At 39.9% G+C, this 13,319-nt stretch overlaps 1 protein-coding gene across 1 annotated transcript in view; it reads left to right on the top strand.

Annotated features, from left to right (window-relative positions):
• The first annotated feature begins 12,032 nt into the window (after nt 1–12,032).
• The window catches only part of Tecta (tectorin alpha), a 67,047-nt gene continuing 65,760 nt past the window's right edge, over nt 12,033–13,319 (top strand). Inside the window, exon 1 of the mRNA XM_063255946.1 lies at nt 12,033–12,096. Within this exon, the coding sequence (XP_063112016.1) occupies nt 12,033–12,096 (64 nt within the window). The remainder of the gene's footprint in view (nt 12,097–13,319) is intronic.

Below are 13,319 nucleotides of genomic sequence, written 5' to 3' on the forward strand. Positions count from 1 at the left end.
TCTTTGTGTTCTGATTTTTTCTTCTGGAGTGTTGGGTCAAGGGTATACGTTTATTTTTCTATAGCTCAAAATGGACATTGGGTCTGTGGTTGAACACAGGATTCACTTAAATCAATAAGAGTCTGACCACTTTTTAAGTAATTGAAATCTTACTAAAGATGAAAAATGACAAAACAAAGATTCATGAGAAATGTGCAGTTGCTTTTCTGTTAGAAAAATGTTATGTGCATTTTTAAAAATCCTTTGAGGACAAAACCTCTTTTGAAATACATAGTACTATTTTTTCTCTTAGTAAGATTGAAAATCTCATTTTGGTGAAATTAAAAATTTGCCAATTTTTATTCAAGAGCTGCTTTTTCCCCTGGAAAAATAATTTTCTACAAGTATGAGTTTTGAACATTTAAGTGCTACCTGCTTATCAATGATTTCTTGGTAAGTTTGTATGAAGAATTATGATCTAAAGACTGTACTTCGTTTCTGTGTTTCAAGGACATAGTCCATGAAGTTCTCTTAAAAGAGAATGCTTCAAAAATACAAATGTATCTAATCTGTAAATTTAAGATTATTTCTGCTTCCTATTCAAATTTCAAAGAATTGTCATTTTAACTTGTGGCAGATTCTGTTTAATCACTATTGTGAGCTTCTCTGAGTATTTACAATGTAGACATATATTTAGACGTGTAATACTTATTGGACTGAAAAATGCTATGACTTTCTCCAGTTATTTTAATGCATATAAAAAGGTTGACCTTTGGAGACACACTTCTCTTCCCAGCCCCTCAGGAAAAGAGGTTTACATTTGGTCTTCCCATGAAAGTCAGCCCTGTCATCCCCATTTTCTTACTAACAAGAAAATTGACACACAGATAGGTTAAGTAACTGGTCCAAAGTCACCATTGGTAATGATGAGGTCAAGGTTCAGACACAAGTAAGTAGCTACAGAATCCATGCTGCAGCGTCTGCTGCCAAGTTCTCTGTACCTGCCCCTGCCTCCAGCACACACCTCTACTGTGTCTTTGTTTTTCTGAAACACTAAAGTGAGATATTCCTTCATATTGATTTACTAAATTGATTTACCGTGTAATGGAATCACTGATGTGACTGATAGCCTTAAATTCAGTTTCCCTATGGCAATTCCCACACTGTGACATTGGAGTTGGTCTCCTGTTGACCCTGCTCCTCTGGAATCCATGTTAGCTGCTTGTAACGCGTTCTGTCGACAAGAATAAATGAACTAGTGGCAGATGCAGGAAGATTGGTAATTTGATTTGTAATCAAGGGACAGTCTAGAGCCTTAAAACTTGGTTTTAGTAGACAGACAATTCTAAGTCTGACTCTCATCAAAGAGGCCCAATATTCCACGTGAACGTAAAAGTATTAATCAGAAAAAGTTTTAGTCCAGTGGAGCCTTTATGAGCAGCTTTGTTATAGGAAAGGATGAAACTGTCACTGCTGTTCCTTTACAGTGAAGAGAGGGCACTGTCAACTGTGCCTACTAGGGGAGATGGGTTATCTGTTATGGTCTGCAAGACCTGGATCCAAAACAACAAAACTGCAGTGCAGTTTCACTTTGTAGACTGTTTCACAGACTCCTCAACTTGAATACATCTTTGTCACTCTAAGTAATGCAATTAAGGTCTAAGTAAGAATGGGAATAGAGGAAAAGATGAATGCATACAGACTAAAGAGAGAAATGTCTTACAAAATACCAGATTCATTTGAGAGCAGATGTTAGGTTTAATGCGCTGGTGGAATAGAACAAGGACAATAAAACTGCCTCAAATTTCAGTTTGCTTACAAAAAGTCTGAAAAAAAAAAACATTTTTAAAATATTACATTCACATGGTTCAAAAGTCAAACCACATACTTGAAGAATTGAATAGTTTCATTCTAATGCTTCTACTTCACTGTACTTTATTATGTGCCCTCCCAGAATTTACACAAATAATAGCAAATGTATTTTTAATTGTTCTTACACAGAGTTAGCATATTATACACAACTTTGTTTCACTTACCATGTATTTTGGAGATCTCTCTGTAACCGTACATAGGGAGCCACCTTAAGAGATCTAGGGTACATGCATACTTTTATATAGATGTGCTATAATTCATTTAATCAGTAACGTGTTCACTGACATTTGAATTTTTCTCTTCTTTCTTAACCTCGTCCTGTTTTTTTTTTTACTATTTTCAGTTTGCTGCAGTAAACAGCATATGTTCTTTTATATGTTGGAAATATATCTGTAGAATGCATTTCCAGAAGTGAGATTGCTAGATCAAAAGCTCAAGGTGTTTGTAATTTTGGTAAATATTGCCAAGTTGTTTTCCAATAGGGTTATATAAAATGAGCAATTTTTTCCTGGTTTTATTATTTTCACATACCTGCAAAATGAAAGACTTCTCTGATCTTCAGCTCGTATGATTCCAAATAGCTGTCTTCCCCATGAGGCCTTGCAAATTTAGGCCCTGGTCACCAACACATGATAAATTTGGTAAGCCACACATCTATCTTAGAAGTCATCTTTCCTCTGCAACCTGTAATTTTTAATCATTGAAAGGTGAGATTTCATCCTTGCAGAGAAGGTATATGTACTATTTATCCTTAACAATGTGTGAACACTTACTTCAGCTGAGTGCCCCTGAAAGGTGATGGATTAATTACCACTTCCTACCAATTTTCAGCTTGATTCCTAATACGCTAACAATGACATTAGAACAAAGCCAATTGGGAGATTTAGTACGGCATTCTACTTGCAACTAGCTGTTATAAACTCCTTGCCTGAAGATACCACAGTTGTTTTAGAAACTATTTTCAAATTCTTCAGAGATGAACATCTGTTATAGAGCCCTTAGATCTAGAAAATACTGCTGATTAATAAACATTAATACATAGCACAATATGGTTTACAAACAGCCAACACTGTATTTTTGATATTTATTAATATTAAACACAGACTCTGGAATGAATACAACCAGCACAGAAAGAAACTTGCAGGCAGATAATACCCTTTTAAAAGATGGATTCTAAAGCATTTGTTCTACAATTTAAACTCTTGAAGTTTGCAGTATACAGTTAAGATTACTACGGTGGTAACAAAAACTGTAGAAATATCACACGATGAAAAATCTGATTTCAAGAATGAAATGTCAGTATACTGCATGATCATCCTATTTCAGGAATGTTAGCCTGTCCCTACCCATCCTCTGTCTCCAGAGAAAACTGGTGATTTCATTCAACCCTGAGTATCTGAGTATTCTGAGATCCTGATCACCATAATGCTGTTTAGGTGAAGAGTGCACAGTCATGACGGCAGGACACTATGAGGGAGTATGACCAAAAATGGCCACCTGAATGCCACACATTATCCCTTAGGCTTGGTATATGATGGATGTCCTCACAGGTCGGTGGTTCACCTCATTCCTTGCCAGTCTTTGGACAAAAAGAACACAAAGTGCCCAGGCAGCATTGCTATGCCTCCTGCTGAAAGTGTGCCCTCAGAAGAATCCAGGAATTCAAAGTCCACAGAGCCCAGAAATGAAAGTTTGGGAAGTATAAAGTCCCCTGTATCAGTCAGCTTTCATTACTATAGTGAAATACCTGGTGTGAGCTATTTTTGAAGAAAAGGTTAATCTAGCTCACTGCTTTGAAATTTCAAAGTTCAAGTTTGGGCAGCCCTGCTGGTTTGGTCTCTAATGAGGGCAAGTGTGTCAGCACATCATAGTAGGAGCATATGTGGGAACAAGCGGTCACTTCTTAGGACAGGAGAGAAAGAGGACGGGTAGGGACAGACTTACTTTTTTATAACAGCCCTCACAAGAACTACCAAAGGGATCCCATGAGAAACAGCCTAGTGATTTAAAGTCTTCCTGCTGGCCTGCACCCTGCGAAGTACGCTGCGTCCCAACATCACCACCTTGGGGACCACACCTTCAGTCACTGTGGATCTTTAGGACACACTCCGCATCCCCTAGTAATTATCAAAAGTAATGGCAAGTGGGGCCCCTCCTGCATCCGTGATTTGGTTCCTGGATCCATGTAGTCTTGCTGTTGGGGACTCTGCACTCCACAGAAGTCAGTGTACTCATTACATATACTGTCTTGGAGAACAGCACCTTGTCTTCATGGGATAGTATCTTCAAGACCTTTTCTAGCTTCCTAAGCCATTTTTTTCAGTGCTCTCCTGGGATGTCATCTTCTGTGTCATACTATTTATATTCTAATCAGCAAATCCTGTAACACAGGCCCAGTCTCACATTGCTTTTCCTGTAAAAGGGGTTTCCTAGTCAATGCTACTTTGCATGGGATTCTATGCCTCGACATCAAGCATTCTTACCTGTCTCTAGTGGTACTGGCTGAGACCTTTGGGCAAGAAGGCATATTATGATCTTTATCCATAGAAAGAAAAGAGTCAATATGTCATTTTGTCATCAGTTGGCCAGCTGATTTCACCACAGGACAATGACATACTGAAGAGTTGGGTTTGGTCTGACTCACTAGAACAACCATGCTAAATGGGACTTCATGCTGTTGATTCTATGTGCCTTCACCTGTGTTGACATGGCCACTTTATACATGTGCACTGTACCGACACTGACAAGGCTGCTTCACATCAACTGGCTGAGCTATTTTCTCTACTCGGTTGCTTAGTACCTCTCTTCTGTAGTGGGTGCTTGCTGGTGGATGTTAACATATGATACAAACATCTTCACACTTTGTATCTGTTCCCATCTGTCCCTCCTCATGTCTCCATTCTGGGCCTCTTTGTTACTGGAGTTCCCATCTTGGTCTTTCCCAGCCTTTTATAGCTGGCTATGTGAATCACTACCACCCAGTTTGTACCTGCTCTCACCTCAGGACATTTCTCCTTCAACCCAAAGAACATATCACGATGTATCACCCTAAGCTCCGCACATGGGGGATATGTTTCTTTATTGTCTTTCAAAACCAACAACCTTGCTATGAAAATTTTCAAATGATTGTGCCGGAAGTATGAGTGTCATATAGTCCCACGTACTTTAGGTTTACACATTCACATACACTGCTCCATTCATCTGTGCACTGGGTTTAGACTTGTTTTTCCTCCTCCAGTGTGGCCTATGCCCCTCACCACATACCGCCATTTATGTGACCTAGGACCTGGGGTGGGGAAGGGGTATTGCTGTAACTGTGGCAGTTGTTTTCAGGAGGGATGTGATTCTTTGCCACCAGCGGCAAAGAAACACTGCTGCAGCAATCAGGGGCCTTCACGATACTTCCTTCACATTTCCCTTTCCACCACTCACACAGCCAGTGTTAAAACGTCTGCAGCACATGTGGCCCAACTGATGGAGCTACTTCCACTGCAGCCCGGAGCTGCTGCAGAATTCATTCATGCTCTTGGCCCAATTCATAGTTGACTGAATTCCATGTCATCCACAACATGGTCTGGAGGTTTTCTTGGTTTGGAATGTGTGCCTCCAAAACCCAAAGAAACATTCAGAGGAGAAGGAATCTTTCTGCAAAGAGGCCATAAATAAAGTGATTTGTCTTTTACTTTGGAGGACATGTGCCTCACCACAGGATTCCTAAAAACTTCATTGAAGTAGCACCCCTGAAGCTTTGTAAGATTTAGTTCCCACCTTCTGGACCCTATGTGTCTTACCAAGACATGCATGTTGCTAGCCATCTCTCTATCATGCTCAGATGATTGATGTTATTAGTGTCATGGACCAAGGTGATGTTCCATGGATCTGGAAGGCCCAAGTCTCTTTGCACTGTCTTATGAAATAAGGTGAGTGTCTTAGTGGGATTTTTTTTTTTTTTGTTGCTATAACAGAATATTCAAGGTTGAATAATTTGTAAAGAAGAGAGGGCTGTTTGGGCTCACTGTTCTGGAAACCCAAGATCATGGTGCCAGCATATTCTCGAGTTCTGGTAGAGGTCACATGTTGTTCCATGAAAAAGGTCAAGGAAGCAAATATGAAAAAGAGGAGGGGGCAAAGTAGGTCAAATACTGAGCAACAGTCTGCTCCTTCCCTGACTGTAAGATGGGAATGCACCCTCACAAGAGAGCCCTAATATATTCACCAGGACTCTACTCCCATCACCCAAACAACTCCCAGTTGACCCAACGTCCCAAAAACACAGCATTGAAGAACTAAGCCTCAATATGGTTTGGCAAGGATAAATCATGTTCAAACCATAACAGTGGGAGTTTTATCCTTGTCAGCCCGGACAAATCTACAGATGTGTGTTAATGTGTGTATCATATGATATGAGCTATATCAGACTTTTGCTTCTGATTCAGAAAGGCAGGAAATTTATTTGCCAAATGAATGACTGCACATCATGTATCTGAAGCCAGATTACTTTGTTCTAGAAGAGTCTATATCAGCACAATAGCACAACAGTTGGTGCAGTCACTGGTCTGAGCCTGTAGTACCTCACAAGCAACCTCCAGCATCCATTCTGGCCAGTGTGATACCATATCATTAACACCTCCTCTTTAAGACTAACACTAGTCTTCATCAGCCCCGACCCTCAACCCAGGATGTAGTATCTTTTAGTATTACCTGTCTCGCCTTCCTTACTATGATAGCTCTAGACCACAGGCCAAGGATCCAATTTGGCAAATACATCAATCTTAATTATGTATTGGTAGGAGGAAAAATGACATCCAGTGAGTCTGCAGCCCTGAGGGTCCACTGTGTGATGCACTTTGCCAGGACTCCTTTAATTCCCTGGATTCTACATATTGCTATGCCAACAGGATCTTTGAATATTGGTGTGAACCCAAATCCCCTTGTCTAATACTTGAAATATCTAGGCATTCCTTTTATCAGCCTACAGATTCCTGAATAAATAGCATCAGGTGTTTTGAGGATGTCTGAGAGACACATTAAAGAACATACTTGCCAAGTGATTGCAAGATCTTTCCCTTTGGGGATCATTTGCCAAATTAGTCCACAGAGTCTAGATTTGAAAACTGGCTCAGATCCAGAAGCTGAAAAGGGATCATTCCTTTTTAATGGGACACCAGTTCTTAGCTTCTGCTCAGCCATTCTTCCTCTTTTTAAATTATGTGTAGTAAGCAATGCCCACATTGGACTGAATCGTCTCCAGAGATCTTTATGGCTGCCACTTTGATATTCTAGATCATTATGAAAATTATGACAGTGTCCAGGTAGTAGGAGGCTGTCACTTGGTCTCTGTTGCTTGAGGGACCTGTTGTCTCAGTGGCCATCAGAAAGTCATGCTCTGTGGTCACCATCTGACTTTCACCTCAGCTTGCAGAAGAGAGTCATCACTGAAGTTAGTGCACTTACTAATGATGGGAGTCCTGCACCAGCATCTTCCCTTTGGCCTGTGTGGATGGCGTGTCTGTGCTCTGGGTCCTCCGGAGTATGACTGTCAGATGGTCAAAACACAGACTCATGTAGTGTATCTGTTCCAGCATGCTCTCTTTCCTGAGCCTTCAGATCCTTCTTCTGCTATCTGCTCCCAGAATTCAGCCTCACAATAGTGTGAACCACTTTCTTAGGTTTCTAGGAACTGCCCCAGGAATGAGTTTGTCCCTTCCCCTGGGGTCCTCAACATGATGTTAAAGCCTGTACAGTGTCCCCAAGTCAGTGAGCTCTGTGATATTCTGTGTCATCACCCTGATAGCTTGACCAAGTACTCTCAGAATCCAGTTCCTGGGTGTTAGTCTTGCCTCCCATCAAACGCCACTATTTACTGGCTGTATCTTGTGGGAAGGGTTTAAGCCCTTACCTTTCTAATCCAACAGGGTTATGCTGCAACCTGACCCTGATTATGGGCCTGGCAGTCAGGAGGGAGATGGGAGAGGCTTTTGAGAAGGGAACTGTTACCTTATGGGGAAAATTCCTCTCTATTGTTTTCCTGTGTTGGGAGAAATTTTAGCTCTTAATGGGGTAAAGTCTAAAGCCAGACATATCTGAAGGGCCTGAAGTTTTGAGAAATCTGAGGAATCAAAAACATTTCAGGGGATCTACTAGATAGCTCTGTTTTGGAGTGTGTGTATACATATGCATGTGTATCTCACTGCTTGGAAATGGAAACACCTTCTTAAAAATGCATTGTTAGACAATTTCACTGTTGTACATGCTCTAGAACACCAAAGTACACCTAAAGTAAATAAAGATGGTTACAACGTCATTAGGTCATACAACCTTATGTGACCATACTGGTATATGTGATCTGTCACTGGCTGAAATACCATCATGTGCCACATAACTGCATATAGAAGTATATATAACACCATGTACACATATGCAGCATACATAAATATGTACATATGGACACAGATATGTACTGTATTATACACGTACATGCATATATGTATATGATATTCTCAGCCAAGTAGGCCAGGTTGTTGCATGATAGAATTGCCTCATATGAGCACTTGGCAGAGTCTGCTACTCAACAGAGATCTGTGTAGCAAAAACTGCCCCATGGGGGAGTCCTGCTTAGAGCGGAATGTGCTCGGCCACTGTACCACCACCTTGCCCAGGTTTTGGTCAGAGTGAGTATTCTGCTGGTTCTAGTGCTAAGACTGAGCCCAATGAGTTAAAGCCTGAGGACCTTGCCCAGCCACATGTCTCACCATATCTCTTTTGAAGAGAATTTAAGTGACATATCTCTGTGTTCACTCTGACCAACGACAACTGCATTTCAAACTAGCTGAAATCTGACCATCTCCTTCCCAGGTTTCTTAGGAAACCTAAGAAAACAAAGCAAACAAAGGTATTTCACCTATTCCTCTTGTTTCTTAGGAATTTGTTTTATTTGCAATGTCTTTTCTCTTGCATAAAAAAGCAGCATTAACCTATGCCATCTCTATAAAGCTCAGATATCTTGGGTGACGAGCTCCAAACCATACATACCTACTCCACCTATCTCTGGCATGAATCTTGGCAGAAATCTGTGCTCACTTCACACTCTCAAACATACCTCCTTCTGCTGACATGCCATAAAAAGAGTTTCTGTCATTTGCCTATTTCTGACCTCTAAGTGTACAACCAGGACTTATTCACCAACCAGCCTCCTGGTCCAATGGACAAAAGTCAGACCAGCGTCTCTCCCAGGACCAGGGACTCACTTTCAGGAGAACCCCTGTTATTTATGCTATCACTTTTCATATCTGGTGGTGCCCACATGGTGTTTATCCCAGCAGTGGTCCTGCCTCAAGAAGAGTGAAGCGTTTAATATGGATCAAAAAGGTTGTGACATAGATATCTTTGAGTGTGTGAAGAAAGACCAAAGTAATTAGCACAACCCTACCAGTCATCTAAATAGAGAAATTATTTCGCTTCAAGAGGTTGAGATGGTCTGTTGGGTTAAAACCTTAATATATAGTCTAGGCGAGGAGAATGCTTCTCTAGGTGAACCTTGGGTTTGATTTAACTTTATCTAACCACTCTCAAAACTAGATCTTCTAATATTCTAAATTTTAGAGGAAAATATCCATTTGACATTTGTAAACACATGTAATAGGATTCATGTTACTGGTGAGAGAATAAATATATTGTGCAATATCTATTGAATTACCACAGTTTTGAAGAAACATAGAATAATTTAGGCTAAAAAAAATTAGTCCCCCAAACACTCTTGTCCATTGTAGGACGGCTTCCTCAAACTTAGACTTACTTAACTGAGTTAGATTTTTATTTTTGTACAGTCAGAATTTAAATGTCTGGTTGAAGAAAAAATTGGATTCATTGTTTTTCTTTCTTGGGGAAGTAATTTTTAAATTCTCATTGATTGGCAAGATTTTATTTTTCTGTGTTCAAATTGCTTCTTCTAAATAAATTTCCCTTTAAATATGTGGAGTGGTGGACTTAGTTTACCTGTGGCCAATTTTTCCCATTCCATGTTCACAGGAGCCCAGATGCATCAAATCTAACGAGTTTCCCCTTTGTTCCCAGTGGCATTAAATTCTTCACGTACTGCCCGATACATCAGAAGGTGGTCTGTTTGCTCCCTGCTCTCTATCAGGATCATACATGGGCAGCCGTAGAGATGTCCAGGACCCGCATGGGTTTCCCTTGCAAAAGATCGTGTCTCCCACTGGGTACTTCCTCTGGTTTAGCCTAGAAAGTGTCCTGTTCTGTCCTGTGGCACTGCAGGGTAATAGACAGAAGGAGAAAAAAACTGGAAAATTCTGGGACAGTTTAAAAAAAAAATACTTCATGCATACCTGTGAAAAACAGAGGAAGGCCGGAGAGCAGACGCACCTCCCCTCCAAAAAAAACAAAGAAAAAGACTTTGTAGAAAACTTCATTTAAATGTTGGAGGCAGAAGCTTTGTTGGAGTTTTAATCCCATGCCGGTGGATGCTAATTCTGTAACCTTATACAGTTGCCTTCTTTTGGGTACAAAAGGTGAAGGGGGGTTTTCTTTTGTGTTTTTCAGTGCAAAGTGATTCTGATCAGAAAGAACCGAGGTTTCAGCTCCAACTCCCTGACATTTCCATCTGAATCTACTTTTTTTTTATGGGGGAGAGGAGGAGGTCTAGTTTTTCAGGAAAAGAACCTCTCTACGCAGTCCTGAAACTGATCTTTAGATTTACTTTTCCTTAATCAATAGAAAAAAACCTGATTGCAACTCAACACGAACCTGACTCTAGCGCAGAACTAACTGAATTTTTGGTTTTAAGAGTACAGGATTCAGACATCATTTCCAGGATCAGAAATAATTGGCAGCCAGTTGAAGAGGATTGACATGAAGTTTTGTTTTACTTAATTTTTTCCTGGTTTACCGAGATTTGGGTTAACATTTTTGTCTCAATTCTTCCAGTCTCTACAGAACAGGTTAGTGACATTTTTCATAAATACAAATATCTAAATGAATCCTCCTTTTGCTGTCTGTACTGTTTCCCTAAGGGTTTATGTCTTCAGCTTGCAAAGTACCTACTTCTGGCTAAAGCTGCATGTGATTTCTACTGAAATCCTCGAACTGTTCCCAGCAAAATTGGCTAATATTTAATATGTGCTTGAAATTTCAATGTGCATACTTGACAATTGAGGATTTACTTACAATAAAACTCTCGCAAGATAAATTCATTGCTTTTGCATGAAGTTTGGCTGAAGAATGATGATGACCTTAAATAATAAGAGGAGAGTGTCTATCTTTAAGATGATTGTGGGGAAAACGCTTCATGGTGCAGTCACTTCTTTGGCTCTTCCCTGGGGGGTATGTTGAGCTTGGAGTCTGTGTTTGCATCTCAGCCTTACTGAGTGGCACACACCTTGCTCCCTTCTAAAGGACAGTAAAGCCACCAGTTGAACTGACTGCAAAACATCATGCAAATAAGTTCATTGTTGTGATGTTCTTCCTTTAATTAACTTGCTGGAACTAATTACTTGCTTTTGCATTGAGTTCTAGTCTTGTTATAATTCCAAGGATCAACCCTGGGGTGATTCTTTTTTTCTTACCAGTGCTGCTATCATTCATTTCACTATGAAAAGCAGTGGAGAGTCTTAGACCATTTGTGACTCTGGTCAGTAAAGTGACAAACTCCGTGTCATCCAGCGGGTGACAGCAAGCTCCAAATTCTGCTACCTGGAGAAAGGACGTGGGGTTTCACCTAGCCTTGCTTTGATTGTAAAGGAAAGCCATTGTGAAGTTTGGGAGAGCCAGGTCTCACAGAGGACCGAGTTTCTGTTCTAGAAACAAATGGGACCCGAACCCTTGGAATTGGGTCCTATACTTCAGTGCTTTGTCAGATGCAGAAACGTTCCATTTCTTTTTTGCTGCTCACATTAATCTTATAAAGCTACTGGGCAATTTGCATAATCTCATTGCATTTCCAGACTGGCTTCTTCTGGGGTCTAATTTGTTCATGAAGTCTTGAACTTAGGAGGACCTGCTCACTTCAAGGAATTCCAGCATGACTCAGAACTATTGATGTTGCAATGTGAATTTGTTCTGTGATGATTGTGATGTGTCTTGGGATTTGCCACCAAACACACCTGGTGTTCTATTTACTCTGGCAAGCTGGGGATTTTTTTTCTTTTTCTTTTTAAAATTCCAGGATGAATTATTCATCATTACTTAGAATTGGGGTCTCTTTCATCTTCGCACTTGTACGGCACCAAGGTGAGTACTACAGAATTCCATAAAGCTCTTGATTAGCATGCTCTTGAATTTATAAAGAGACACTTTTGTTGGAACCATCATTGTAAGGGCAGAGATACATGTGTCTACAGATACAGCAAGAACAAATGTAAATTAAATTCTGTTATCAAGGGTAAAATACATTAACTTTGAATGATGTTCACTTACCTTTCCACTTTTTCTTATTTAACTTGGAACACAATTTGTATATTCCAAAGTTCTTCAAGGTAATGCAAAGTATTTCCATTAAAATATAGAGAGTAGCTGTGTGTGTACATCATGTGGCTTATCACATATTTCCATTAAGGCTTTAAACTTGCTTTGGAGACTTTAAAGAATGTACTTATCTTATCCCAAAATTAGGAAGTTATAGCAACTCTGCTGTGGCTCACTTGTTACCACTGATCAATGACGTCCAAAAATCTAAAACTGTAAGTGAAATAAGATAGCGATCCCTCTAAGCGATTCCTTTGTTTTTTCTTTTGTAGCATTTTCCTGGGCAAATGAAAAGCCACGTGTGTTTCTTTTTACTGCCATTTTGGATTTTAGGCAAGGAAAATGGGGCCGTTCCCCCAGATCTTGAACTTTTATGGCTAAAATGCAACAGCACCTTCATTTTGCTGAGTTGTTTGTTACATTCGGTTGGCACACGGTTACAAGTCTAAGATGAATGACTCTGTATGACCACGGACAGTCTTAACAGTTTTCCAAGGCTGGGTGAATTTAAACAGTTAGAGCATACGTATTATGTAAACCCACAATAGCCCCACCGGTTCCAACCTCCCTCTCTTACTCCAGAAAAAAAAAAAAAAGAAAGAAAGAAAAAGAAAAAAGAATACATTTCCTTGGTGAAAGTAGAAATCCTAAAAACATATTTATTTGAAATTTCTATCACAAAGCAAGCATAGGTAGGGCTTGTCTTCTTTTTACTAATTCTGATAATATTGATAGGCTGTGCTGTCAACAGTTAGACACACACACACACACACACACACACACTCTCTGACTTCTGAGATGGACGTTAGTGTAGTTTAGGTCTACTGTCTTTTGTTAAGCAGCACTTTTCATTCAAAAAGTACTCAGTATTTACAATATTGGATATCTTTATTGCTTTCATTGCTAAGGTTGAGAAATTTTAATAGTCTATATTTTCCTGCACAAAATAACAAACTTGTCAGGAACAGAGGAACACTGTAGAACTCCCC

The sequence above is a fragment of the Cavia porcellus genome, unplaced genomic scaffold (genome assembly GCF_034190915.1).
Source record: "Cavia porcellus strain 051 isolate PalLab524CR breed Dunkin Hartley unplaced genomic scaffold, mCavPor4.1 scaffold_9, whole genome shotgun sequence".
NCBI lineage: Eukaryota > Metazoa > Chordata > Mammalia > Rodentia > Caviidae > Cavia > Cavia porcellus.